A 13953-nucleotide genomic window follows, 5' to 3' on the forward strand; every position below is an offset into this window, starting at 1 on the left:
GCTGCCATTCTATTATATATAGGTCCTGTATAAATATGGGCCAGGTCAGCTCGGCTATTATCCACTTACTGCAAGTTATCCTTGCGTGAATAACGACGCCGCTTTTACAGGTCATTCTACTTGTTGCTACTTTATCCAGCCGTGAACAACTTTATTAAAACGTATTTCCGAGATGGCTCAAGAATCCAATTCAGTCCCACAAAACGAGTCAGTGAGATAACAGTCCTGGTAATACCTGTTATCTAGTTCAGGTCTGCAAGATACTGCTTGGATGCAATATAGCATCTACAAATATCAATGGAAGCAATGCCAGAACACAATAACAACTATCCAGGTAACAATGTTAGGCCCAGCTCACACTATCTCAGCAATTTCCCACAAAATTTAAGACCCAGTTTGCTCTTGATGTGAACACGAACCATGTTAAGATTTTTATATTAAGGACAGAAAATAAGCTAAGAGCCAGCGTGTATGCGCTCTGAGAGCATATACTGTGAAGTGAAGGTCTATCCAACCAATATACATCATGCTGACAGTTTACTGTAAATTTAGATTATCAGAGAAGTGCTGTGACGATGGTGACAGATTGCAGATGGCTCTCACAAGGTCTCCTGTCTATATGGAGCCCTGTGAATGACGGCGGAGTAAAAAATCCTTTCTGCATTCAAGATGTGTTGAAGGATCCGGGTAAAAAAACGAATTTCATGCCTTTATGGTAATATTTTGATACAAGTAAACACTGGTGATAAAATATTTTCCCCTCTCTCTTACAATGTGACACTTTACGCCAGGATTAACGGCGAAAACTGTGTCACACTAGATTTTTTTTCTGTGTAAATTGGAATTGGCCTTATGTACGCGTCCACGTTCTTTTGAAAGCGTATATGGTCATTTCCCCTTTTCCTTAATGTGGAGGGTCAGCTGCTGCTGTAAGTACTGAGAGAAAATTCTCCATCTATTCAGCATAAACTCATGTTACCAAATCCTAAATATTCAAATGTATGCGTCAAACCCCGTTTAAATAACATTTAAGTGTAAAATTAGTTACATGTGTACCTTAGGACGAGATTCAGCCACAGACCCGGGGTGAGTGTTTGCACTTTCCAAGATTTAAAACAGCTGAATATTTCTTTACTTTTACATGTATACACATAACAGTACGTCATACTGTATCACTGTATCTTTATTGATATACTTTGAACGAAATAACCACTTTTCTCTCTCTTTTTTTAGGAAACAAAGCGGTGATTGGAATACGTGTGATTTTAACGTGTGATAAAATATGCAATTTTTGGAAAGTGGACAAAAATGTATATACATGTATATATGTAACGTGCTTAGTGTGGTTATAAATTGTGATGAATTTCGAAATACAAAAGTTGGCGTCTATTTTTGAGTGTTTGAGCGTGAAGTCTTGTTTTTGTAACGATAAATTAAACTAAGTTTCTGTAATCGAAAGTGATGTATTCTGATTTGATTGGTCAAATGAGAGAAGTTGTACTTTTATGGGCCTAAAATTCTGTTTTTACGTGATATAAATATCACGTAGATTGTAGATTTTTCAATAAAAACATCCTGCGCGTTTCGTCATTGACTGGTTGTATATGAGTTTCTTATTTAATTTCAAGTCAAGACTCTATGTCAGTTTGGTATTTGTAAGGGAAATATCAATATTACTTTGTTCTTGTCGTTTTGTTTGTCAGCTGCCTTTTCATATTCCACTGTTTCTTAACAAACAGGTTCACTTCTTTATGCGGCAGAACAGGCCGTGAAGGAAAAATAAGACATACAAACAGCATATTAGCACAAAAATGTAATTTTAAAAAAGTTTTTTTGTGAGTCACAAAAAAAAAATCTGAAACATCTGTGCCATTTCTGATTCCTTAAAGGGATTCTATTCAGCTGATCAGGAAGAGAGGGGCTAAATGTTTTTTAAGGGATCGGGGGGCTCGTTTTGGGGGGCTATGGGCCTTCCCATTACCCTGTGACCGGGTCGAGAGTATCAATCCTCAAAATGCAAATTTTGCCCTCGTCCCTAAACATATCAAATGCAATTTATTCAAAGGAAATTCACCAATCAACCGCCCTAATAAAACGCCAGCCACTCAATCTTGTTGCTGGAGGACGGGTGGGGGGTCCCCTCCCCCGGTCCCAAACGCGAGGTCACTGCGCTTCCAGGGTTCACCTGGAGTGCACCGTGCAACATATGTAATGCAAAGCTATTCTGTCTTTTGTGTGGAGAGTCAAGATCGCTATTATAAGGCTGGCATCAAGCTCCGAGTGAACAGATGACTGAGACTTGTTCAGCGCGTAAACTTTTGACCCCAATTTTTCCTCCTGCTCTGCAGCTATCTCCCTCTCATCAGTCCCTCCCCAGTGAAAAATCTGCCCTCCCCTCTGAATCGAAAAGTTGATTTTAACAATGTGTGCATCTCTTGCCATCACAGTGATAATCTTAACACATTTCATAAGCACAGGAGATGCCAGCACAAGATTTTAAAAAATGCAATTGTGACGCCTCCAACGACCGAGATCAATCCAACAGGCGCACACTCAAGACTAATAGGACCGGAAAATATGCAAATCATTCATTAGCGTTAGAGCAACCAAAGCAGCCAAAAAGTCTTTGTTGGAGGCAACACTTGAAGTTTTACTCCCCCTCTCTCTTATTCCTCCAGAGCAGGATATTACCACAGGCTCTCCGTCCTTCGCTAACTTCATTTATACGCATTATGCTTATAGGCAACGCCAAGCAAACGTGTCATTAAGGATAAGGCGTGTGTGTGCGCGCGCGCTGCCGTGGATGTGTGAGTGGTTTTCCTCTCTCTATACAGCAGAGTGACAGTGAACTTGGCCTAAAGCGAGCTCTGCTGGTGGCTCTGAGAGGATGCAGATTTATCTTGGTGCTGTGGCTGACCTCCAGATGAACCTACAGCTCGCTTCTCTCTCTCTCTCTCTCTCTCTGCCTGCCAGTACGGCGCACATGGGGCCCTGTCGAAATTTCTCCTTTTGAAATATTGGCAAGGGTTTTAATTTCCAAACAGGCGCACTCTCAGACCGTCCTGTTTTATTTTCAGCGTGTCCAAAATGAAAACTGGAAAGATATAAATGCGTATTTTTGTTAGGCTGGTTTACATAACACTGATGTAAATGTGTTGAGAAATGAAGAGGCTCTTTTCAGCAATATAGTTCCAAAAACACCAGCACTGCAACAAATCAATAAAGAAAACACATTTATGGGTTTTATATCAGAATAGGAGGAAAAAAATAAACCCAACATGGAAGAAATCCACATCTTCTCTTTGGAAATTTAGTTTAAAAGTGCCCAGATTTAAAATTCCACTCCAGTCTTGGTGTATTGGTTAAAAACAATATTTAAAGTATATTGTGGATACATGCTCTTGTTTAGAATTTAATTTCGTAGGAATTTAATTAAACCTGTAATGATTCCACAAAATATGATGAAGGCCTCTGCACCAAAAAATAAAGACTGCTGCTTAAGTTTGAGTAGCTGGCGAAGAGAATATCCTTTGCAAATCAACACAGGGAGGTTATTTTTAGGGAAAGTTTAGTTGTTATCAGTAGCTCAAATGTCATAAAAGTCAAAAGTCAAAACATCTTCCTGTGTATTCGGTCTGAAATGTTCAGATTGGATGCGGGCGCATGTCACATACTCTTAAACTGAATAAAAAAGTCAAATTAAAACAAAGATAAGACAATCGAGCATACATAAAAACGAAATATGACCTTACATTTTAGTTCATGTATTTTGAAATCAGTGTCCACTGGTGGCCGCCTTCACCACGGCTCCGCTCGGACAAGAGGTCACCACAAAGCGAGAGTGACTTTTAAAGAGGTCATTTGAACTTTTCAACCCCAAACACAGAACGAGTTGGTTGACACAAAACGGAATTCCTTTCAAATGTCTCCCTGCTGCTGATTCTTCCCATGTTGTGTTTACTTGACACTGTTTACAGCCTGCCCTGAAGCCATACATGGAGCAAACATGTGGAGCGCATGCAGCTCTCAACAGAGCAACTACTACTTTCTGTTCAGGGATGGATCAACAACTTCTAACAGTCTTCAGCACATAAGAATCAAATCAAACGGGACTACCTGTATATTTGCAGGCCTTCATTAGCATATAACTTTATCAAGGAAATCTACACACTCCACGAGCCCCCCTTTGGAAACTTTCTGGTTCATGGTCTGTCAATTCTCCAATGTAATAAAACGACAACAACTCGAAGTTTGTGGGGGTGGAAATGGACACAGAGATAATTATCCAACATGTAAAAATGGATTATGAGTTACACCACAGATGGAGAGAAACAAGTTACACGGGGAAGGAAGCAATTAAATAGCCATGAGCCGGACCCAACCCTGCGCAACATCTGCCGAGACCAGTATTCAGCACTACACAACTGACAAATTAGTGTAATGGACTAATAGGGACGGATAGAGGGAGCGAATACAATAATAAGACTGTTTAACACAGGCTGACTGTTCTCAGGCTACCGGATAGTCTGGAAAAACTTACCCAGAGACGCGGTCCTCCTGCTGGAGAGCGTCCTGTCCATGCTGAGGCACACTGAGCAATAGAGATGGTCTGTACCGGTCAAGTAACACTTACAGCCTGCAAAGAGAGAGTCAGACGAAGCCTCGCCGTCAGTGCGATTATATGTTATGTGCAATATACTGTCAACTCCCCAAAACCATAAAACTTACTTTAATGGCTACCACGTGACCGTTTATGGCCAGTGAGCCTATCTGGCCGCTCTACGGATGATTTTTACGATCTAATTCATAGACAAAACCCCCATTCATTTAGCACCCAAATGTCAGAGAGCCAGAATCGGCCCTAATAAAGTTTACAGCTTTGAAAAGTCGAGCTAATTCACCGGGAATAGTTCAGGAGCCTGTGCGTAAAGGGGACGCCCGGCCCCTGAAGCCTGTTCAGTGGCCAAGGACCCCCAAAGCCCCAAGCGCCAAAGCAAGGTGAGTAAGCTTTCATTCAAGTGGACCTGTTGAATTCAAAGAGATTTAACTTAGGAAACTAGACCAGTTTTTTGCCACCTTTATACAGAGACTTCAAGATTTAACACCAAACATCTGTCTCTCCTCTTTTATGCAGCAGTCCAGGCACAAAAAAATATTACAAAAACGTACACTGTAAAGTTGCTGTTCCAGTAGAAAGTTTATTATTACCGCCATCACCATTATCCTCATCATTATAGCATATTTTAACTTCCAGTCTTTGAAAAACATCTACAAAAAGCTTATCACGATGGAGTTATAAACATAGGCGATGGAATTTAATGTGGGACCCTTCACATAAAACCAACAAGGAGAAAACAGACAAAACACGGCTTTACTAAGATGTTGCGCCCAGGTGAACCACGCAAACAGCAGCAGCAGCTATTGCAGAAACAAAAAATGCTAGGCACAGCTACTGTACATACAAAGGGGTGATCGGCACCTCTGTCCCTACATGTGTTCACAACGCATACAAAAAAAACCCACACAAGGCTTTACGGACTCTGCTGGCTCTACTTTTGGAAGCAAGTTATCTGACAAGTAATACATCAAACAAATAAATACATACATACACAGTACATACATAGAAAACCAAGGCAACATAAAATATAGCTCCACCTCAAACCCCTATTTTTTAAGCTGTTATTGTTGAATGCGTCACACAGATTTTGCTAGATCTTTTTGCGGTATAAGCAGGAAGCATTTCAAGCTTTTATTTTATTTTATTTTTTTCCGTCTGAACAAGAAATAATTTAAACATTTATTTCCATGTGTTTCTTTTTCATCTAAACCTAGACAGGACTGTACAGAATGCATTTTTACTCACATAAGCATTATCACGGTGGGAATAAAAAGGAAATAACATTAGAGGATATAATGGGACTGTTGTTGGACATACAGAAGGCTCAGGTGGGGGGTGCCCCTTGTCCCGCACACAGCCGGTCAACAAGTCTCTGCGCTTTTCTTTCTTTTTTTTATTTTTTGGAGAAGTTGATATGACAATCTCTTTTTTTTTATTATTGTTGCAGTGCTGTGTTTATATCAAGGCCTGTAGGCTCCCCCGCCTGCAGCCGCCATGCTCATGCTTTTCAGCTTGTTGTCCTTCTTCCACTTCATCCTGCGGTTCTGAAACCAGATTTTGATCTGTCTCTCTGAGAGGCAGAGGGCATGGGCTATCTCGATCCTCCGCCTGCGGGTCAGGTAGCGGTTGAAGTGGAACTCTTTCTCCAGCTCCAGGGTCTGGTACCGAGTATATGCAGTTCTGGCTCTCTTGCCATCTGGACCAGACAGATCTTGTGTACAGAAAGAGAGTAGAGGAACATATCAGACATCAGAGCAGATGTTAACAATAAACGTCTGCAACAACTTTTTCATCACATTTCTGGACATTTCTGTTAGAACGTGCTTATCAATACTCAATGGTTTAAAAAGCAAATTTTTTAAAGGCGCCCAGTGGGACTCAAATCCTTAAAAACAACAGGTAAGGAATTAAGACGAATACAGTTTTAACCGAAAAAACAAAGATATAATAATACATCATACAATACAGTAAATACCAAAATATCATTTGTTCCAAATATAGACTGCATTCTCACTCAGTTAAACCGTCTATGTTGCTATAAAATCCCGTCCCTCTCCACGGTGATGGACCTGCCTTGCGCCCTCACCAAAAAACAGGTGAGGGTCGTATGGCGCGTGGACGCCCTGTTGCAAAGTATGTTTATTTGTGTCTTTATAATGTAATGCAAAATTCTCCAAATTTCTTGTAGTAAGAAAAGTCCCTAAATACGCTATCAGGTGACTCTTACACACAGTGACACTGTGCCTGGTCTCTGTATAACACTCAAAATCAATACAAGATCATTAAACAAAGCAGTTTACCATGACTTATATGTAGTTTCCGCATCCACGGGTATATCTGAGGCTGCGACGAGTCGGTGACATTTTGAGGAGTTGTCGGTGCACTTCCCGCAGGCTTCTCTTCCTCGAGGGGGGAAGCTTTGGACACACAGTCCCGACTGAGCAGCAGCGTGCCTCCGTTCGAGCACGGGGTCGTTATGGAGTTTTTCACGGCTCTGTGTTGAGATTGCGTGTCGGTGACCGGGGACGAGCTGGCGACCGAGGAGCACGGCAAAGGGTCAGGTGGAGGCGATAGAGACGAGTTCCCGGTGCTGCTTGCGGACTGGTTGTACCTGACAGGCTCCACCGAGGGTGTTGTCGCCGCTGAGTGACTCGGGGAGTAGCCCGGTGTCCGCTCGTTGCCTACAAAGTGTCCGGTGCTGGTCCGCCCGACTGTTAGGTCCATCCCGTTGTAGCCATATCCGTACCTGCTGGAATGCATGGTTGTTGAGTCTCTGTATTGCTCGTTTGCCGTACTATGGTCTCCATAATTATGTAACTGGAAGTCCGCGCCATTGGGATAGCGACCGCAGAATGAGTTCACAAAATAGGAGCTCATTTGTTGACAGTTCCACCCTTTGCTCGTTGTAGCTATTGTTATTGTTTATTATTATTTTAAGAGGTAAAACAGCATAAACCTGTGTTCTTGATTTGTGGCTCTTATGGTTTAGCGCGTCCTATAGCACCCTTGCACAATTTATGATGAATTATGGAAATGAGTGGGACATGGACTTGATTCTCTCTTACGTAGGCACCCAAATATGGGGTACGGCGAAGAATCACGTGCTTTTGTTGACCAGTCGTAAATCCTGCTTGGTGACCTCCAGAGGTAAACTCGTGCACGCAGGAAATACTGGGTGGGATGTGAAGGGTGCGCGCCTCCATGCGCTCGTGGCTAGGGCAAACTCTGAGCCAGGGTTTTGCTGTTTTGAATTGTCGTGGTGCGCCATCCTCTGGCTCAACTGTTGCACTGCCTGTCTGCGGCGCTTTCTGAGGCGTGGGCTCCACACGGGGTCATTCGGAGGTTAACGACCATTGCGGCAAAAACCAACGGGCTCCTAAACAATACAACAAGTGACATGCTGAGAGTGCAATCTCTGCGATGATAATGTACAGAAATAATTCGATCAGAGTCTGTTATGCATGTTATGATGGGCGATGGGTGTAAATAGTCTGTGCAGTTAGTAAAATAAAAGCCCATTCTAAACAGGCTGTGTTTTTTTTCGCCATACTTTTTTCTTATAATCATAAAATAACTGAACGGCCTGATGTGAAAGAAGACTAATGAATACAAGTAGGAAACATTAAAGATAAACTTCACATTATGGAATAGTGTTATAGAGACTGCTATTCAAGGCCTAGGTTTTCTATGCAGCTTTGAAAAATTAATAACTATAAATACTGGCTTTATACGAGCACAAAATATGATTTTTAAGCAGCCTTAAATGTAACATGCCAAAGAAGAGGCATTTAGAAGGACTGCCGCTGCCACGCTTTTGTGCCTAACCCGACGTTATTTCGGTCTTATTTGCAGAGAGACTCCTCTGTCATGTTGACTTTTAACCGTCAGAGCTGCATGTTGTTGTATTCTGTTTGTTTGTGACATTGGCAATCATTACGAGATCGATAGTCACATTTTAACATCTTCTTATCCAGAGCTTTGTTGTGTCAAGTTGGATTTTAAAGACACAAGAAGCACAAATTAGAAGAGATTTAAAGGGATGCAGGCCTATTGGGAGAAACTGCTGCTTTAATATGAAGTCGACGAACATTTTTTTGCAAACGTATAACTTGCTGTTGCACATGTATACGGACATAAGTGCTGGTTGTATTTTAACCTTACTGGCTTTCATCTAAATACCGTATAATATGCCGATCATTGTTTTTCACTTGTAAAATATGAATAATTAAAACTATGGTGGCCTACAGTGTAAGGTTCTCACAATACAATCATCGTTTTGAAGTTTCGTTCATCGTTTTTGATGCAATGAAGCTAAAAAATGAGTGAACCCATTTGATTTCACAAATAAATCCCCCTTAAAAGTTGTCCTTTTATCGTCGCTACGTTCAATAACCTTGACTTATCTTTGCGTAATCTTATGTACGAACCGATTATCGACTAAAAAAAATTGAGAGATCCTAAAAACGGGAGACCCGCATGCAGGCGTTAAGCCTATAAAGACAGGGCGCCGCGTCCAGCGCTCTCCCTGCGCTTTTCTTCTTGTGGAATTTTTATGGCACCTTCGCCTCTCCAAGGCAGTGACTTCTGGTTTCCTCTACATGCCATTTCCCCTACTGCAGCCAATTTACCCAGCACAAGCCCGTTCCTGTGTGTTACTGACAGGGGCAGCGAGATAGATTATTTATTCTGTTCTCAGGTATGTGTGCCCTTTGCGGTAATAGAGACCTGGAAGGGTGAATACCGGGCTTTCCACGTGCAAGTGTCCTCAAAATGAGGAGAAGAGACCTGCAGGAGAACTCTCTGTGTGTATGTGTGTGTGTGTGTTGGCTAAATAGTCATGCTCCAACAGCTGATTTATGTCTGGCCAATGGCAACAAAGTTCCCACGAAAATTACTTCTACGCGTTGAGCAAGAGTGACACACCCAAGAACCAAATATGTAGCAAAAGAAACGGGAGAAGGCAGCGCGCACTGTTATCAGATAGTTTTTTTTGTTTAGGGGGGTTCGATGGCCACTGGTGCAGGAAGAAGGAGGGCAGTGCACTCTGCAGGCACACTCGCACACATGCACTCAAGCAAGTCACGTAAAGGTTATCATATAAAAGAAATATCCTACAATTAAAACGTGCACGTTTTGTAGGCCACTATATATTTTGGATATTTTACCTACTACTAACTATGCAAAATATATCAATTCAGTGACACAATTTGAGGCAAGCTATATTCAACAACATCGCCTTAAAGGAGAATGTTTCATCTATTTATATATAATATTTTTAAACGTCACTGGCATGGACGTTCCCGTGTGTCAATTGAAGGTCATGCACCCGTCATATTAATGTGCTATTATATTGGACAACAATACAGTTTATCAATTCTGCATGCATAGATTGTGGTCTATCATGCACACATATGAAGCAGGTTTTTTGTAGTGTTTGTAGACACACAGAGGTCGACCTGTCTGCAGCCTGCACGCAAGCAAGCGTTTGCAACAACGATAAAGCTCAATCCACAATCCCCCCAGTTTTTCCACAGGAGGGCGTCAAAGAGCACATTGTTTGGCCACCGTCCACCCAATAGATTTTGCAGGAGACAGCACAGCCCCTTTTAAAATCCAGCAACAAACAAATTAAGTCTGAGCGGCATGCAAAAACACGTACACCATCAGATCTGAATCACACCCTGCATTAACTAAGAGCTTCTCTAGCTCAGATTGATCAGATTTACCGTCAGCCTCTGTCACCAAAAAAACTAAACCAACAGTGTAATATGAAACCAGTTCCATAACATGTTTCAGTCTGTTAAGAGTATGTAAATGGAAATCAAATTACGCGCAACATTTAAACAAATAAGTTTGTTTAAATACTTCTTCTATGCAAATTCACAAAAGCAAACACATGATAGAGACTAGAAGGCTTCAGCTGTCTTACCGTATGAGGGCTTCTACATGTAAACACAGAGGTATAGGGGGAGGGAGCGGGCAGGTGCAGACGGACAGTGACGAAGAAAAGGTATCCAGCTGATTACCCGGACGGAAACGGGCTCCAGAGGGTCAATGACGCACTGGAGATTCTTTCATTCATCTCTCCAAAACATGCCAGATCCCCGCCAGGGTACACCAAATATCCAGTCATGGCTCACTGCAATCTCCTGCGCGGCGAGCTTCCCCCTGTAGAAAAAAAACACTCCAAATAAGGAGGATATGAGAGGTCTCAAAATGTAGAAGGTCGCTCAACAGCCGCACAGAAGCTGGAGACCGTTAAGTGAATAGAGGCTCTATTCCGCTATTGGAAATTATATATAAAAAGTTCATGTTCATGGCTCCCTGCCACGTGACGATCGGTGGCCAATAGGGAGCTGAGCTGCGTCGTAAAGTTGTATTGCTATGTTGTAAATTTTCATAAACAACAGCGGATTTATGACCCAGCCAGTGCTGGAAGGAGAGATGGGGAGAATGGGTGGGAAGGAGGAGGGGAGGGAGAGGGAAGGGGGCAGGTCACCATCAGGCGCCATTTTACCGAGTGAAGAGGGAATGCAGAGTTCAACAGTAATTTCCCTTCATCTGCAGCCTGTTCCATCTCGCATCGTCATAGCTCACATTCCCCAAACTTCACCGTTTACCTACCCCGCATAATGGACTGTAACGTGTCATTATGCAACCTGGTCACCGAGAAGGGCTCCAGGTATTAGTACTTAGCCCAAGCGTGATTACTATCACTGGTTACATAGCAGGTCTACAAAATGATCAAATGTTGAATGACAACAAATAGACAGGTGTAACTATTTTATTGTATGTTCATTTACATTTAATCCATTGCCAGAGATGTGAGACTGTTTTAAGCTATTTTTCACACGTATTTCACATTAATATCGGCCTATCACAGTACTCAGAATAATCACAGAATAATCTAGACCTTCTTATTTTTACACTGAAAAAAGCGGTGATCTGATGTTAAATGTAAGGCTTTCTACACAGTGCATGCTTTTACTGGCCTCCTGGCATTCACAAGCGCATATGAAATGTTACGCAGCAAAAGCTCCAAGACAGTTACACGGGTGTGTTTGCAGTATTATAAGTCAGATGACTTTCTAGGAATCCGAGGTAGGTAAATTAACAGACTGGGAAAAAACGCAAGGACCTACTTCATTCAAAATAAAAATAAAATTCATCTTTAATTAGTGAATTGAAAAAGGCACAATTACGCAGAATTTGCGTTTGTTCCATTTGGAAAATGCAAGTGTTTATGAAGAAAAAAAATAGGAATATTATTTTATTTTCAATTTTTTTTCCACTTTTGTGTTTATTTTTGTTGTGTGTTTGAATGTTTGAAAGTAAATGTTAGGTAGTTTCTCGTTAAAGGAATGTTGACTCAGTAGTACAATCATCATTTAATGTGTTGTAAATATAAAAATGCTTGTTTGGACAGGTAGTTAAAATTGCTCTTCATATGGAGCACTTAATGCATTTCTATTGTAAATATGAAATGCTATTCCGTCATTCGGTTAATCACCCTACAAAGAATATGGTGCACAACTGGCATGTGGGTAAAACACAACCGTTATAGTGCTTTTGTTATTTTACCTCTTTAACATTTAATTCCCTATCCTTGTGTTTCTGCAGTCATTTTCAACTCCACGCCTGCGCTCTGGGTGTCTCCAGCTTTGGGGTCCATGGTCTCAGATACACACTCTTGATTATCACCGTGGTTCGACACCGGCTCGTCTTTGTGGTCCTTCTTCCACTTCATCCTGCGGTTCTGAAACCAGATTTTGATCTGTCTCTCTGAGAGGCAGAGGGCATGGGCTATCTCCATCCTCCTCCTGCGGGTCAGGTACCGGTTGAAGTGGAACTCCTTCTCCAGCTCCAGGGTCTGGTATCGGGAGTAGGTCTGCCGCCCCCGCTTTCTATTTGGATCTGTGGAAGATATAACGCACTAAACTGTAAAACTTTTTGCATGAATGAAATATGCCACTGTATAAACAATTAATTAAAATGTCGTTAAAACTACCACTGACAATAAAAACTTGCAGCATAAAAACATTATTTTGTAATTGCAGTTAATTGTCTCATATTTGTACATTAACTCCTGCCCTCACACACCCTCACACACTCTTACACTGTTCACGGGTCCAAGCATCTTTTTTTTTAACTCCTCTGCAATAATTTGAAGTAGGCCTGCTGGGATGTTTGTCTCATGCCTCCTTTGATACTCTGCATGCCTTTCCAATTAAAAGCCAGCCACGTTCTGCACACCAAAGGAGCCATAAGTAATTAGATTAAAGCCCCTACACCTTCTCCTTCAAAAACACAACGGTGCTACTGTTTCATTGCATTCTAAATCCACCTGACTTCTTTATCTAGCCGACAATAGTGGTGAATATTGATCCAAGTTTCAGAAAATACCAGAGCGTCTGCAGTGCAGACCCAATTACAGGAAAGGAGCTGTAGAGAGCAAGAGAACTGATTTACACAACCGGCCGGTCTTTTTTACAACCACAAAGGGGAGAAGAGGCTGTAAGAGTAATAGGAGTGCAGAGAAAACCCCCAGCGGCAAGGTCTCTGCGCACTGAACACACAGAAGCGCTGGCCAAATGAATTTATGACTGCAGAACTCATTAGTTGCGCAATAAAAGTTTTACGATTCTTTCCATGCAACACCAATGGCTTTACGAAATTAATTGAACCACTAACAGCGAATGCAAGTATCACAATGTTTTGTAAAAGCACTGACCCGAGGGCTTTGAAATAACACATACCTGACGCCAGCATCCAGGGGTACATCCGGTATTGTTTGTCCGCCGGTGAGGTGAGGGGTCCCGGCCCCGGATGACAGCAGCTGTCGCTGAACAGGCGGCTCTGGTCAAACGGACTGCAATGCAGAGGGTGTGCGTCCTGCCCCTGGCCATAGCCCGAGGTAAACACGGGGTGGCTCTGATACACCACATTATTGACGCTGTAAACTCCAGACAAGGATGGTGCAAACGCGAATGCTGCAGCAGTCCGAGTAGAGCCATGGTCGTCTCCACTGGGTCCAAAACTGCAAGAAGCCCGCTCTGCATTTGGTAACAGAGAACTACCCGCCGTAGATTTACTAAGAAGACCATCCACATAATAAGAACTCATATTTTTTTCTCTCTGATTTGTTGGCCCAGAATCCTCAGTGTCGTTTTTACGAGGTAGTGTGATATATGACAGCAATACACCCTAGATTTACACCAAACCCCATTTTTAGTCTGGACCAAAGAACTCACCCATGTGACTTCGGCCTGGCCGCTCTCGTCCAATCAGCGCAGACATGGATTTCATTATGGCACACTGCAGAGTGGGATTAACAC

The 13953-nt window shown here is 42.2% G+C and overlaps 3 protein-coding genes across 3 annotated transcripts in view; all 3 read right to left on the bottom strand.

The window, feature by feature from the left end:
- Positions 1–13953, bottom strand: part of hoxa3a (homeobox A3a) — a 38923-nt gene that overhangs the window by 17396 nt on the left and 7574 nt on the right. Inside the window, exons 2-3 of the mRNA XM_028429107.1 lie at positions 10548–10786; positions 4541–4636 (exon numbers count right to left, since the gene is read on the bottom strand). The gene's annotated coding sequence lies outside the window, so the exon portion shown is untranslated. The remainder of the gene's footprint in view (positions 1–4540; positions 4637–10547; positions 10787–13953) is intronic.
- On the bottom strand, positions 5214–7685 carry hoxa5a (homeobox A5a). The gene is made up of 2 exons (XM_028429297.1): positions 6919–7685; positions 5214–6329 (listed from the first exon to the last, which is right to left on the bottom strand). Exons 1-2 carry the CDS (start codon positions 7493–7495, stop codon positions 6079–6081), a joined length of 828 nt encoding a protein of 275 aa, XP_028285098.1. The 5' UTR covers positions 7496–7685; the 3' UTR covers positions 5214–6078.
- On the bottom strand, positions 11859–13859 carry LOC114450926 (homeobox protein Hox-A7-like). The gene is made up of 2 exons (XM_028429379.1): positions 13375–13859; positions 11859–12532 (listed from the first exon to the last, which is right to left on the bottom strand). Exons 1-2 carry the CDS (start codon positions 13739–13741, stop codon positions 12219–12221), a joined length of 681 nt encoding a protein of 226 aa, XP_028285180.1. The 5' UTR covers positions 13742–13859; the 3' UTR covers positions 11859–12218.

This window comes from Parambassis ranga, chromosome 2, assembly GCF_900634625.1.
Source record: "Parambassis ranga chromosome 2, fParRan2.1, whole genome shotgun sequence".
In the NCBI taxonomy this organism is placed as follows: Eukaryota; Metazoa; Chordata; class Actinopteri; family Ambassidae; genus Parambassis; species Parambassis ranga.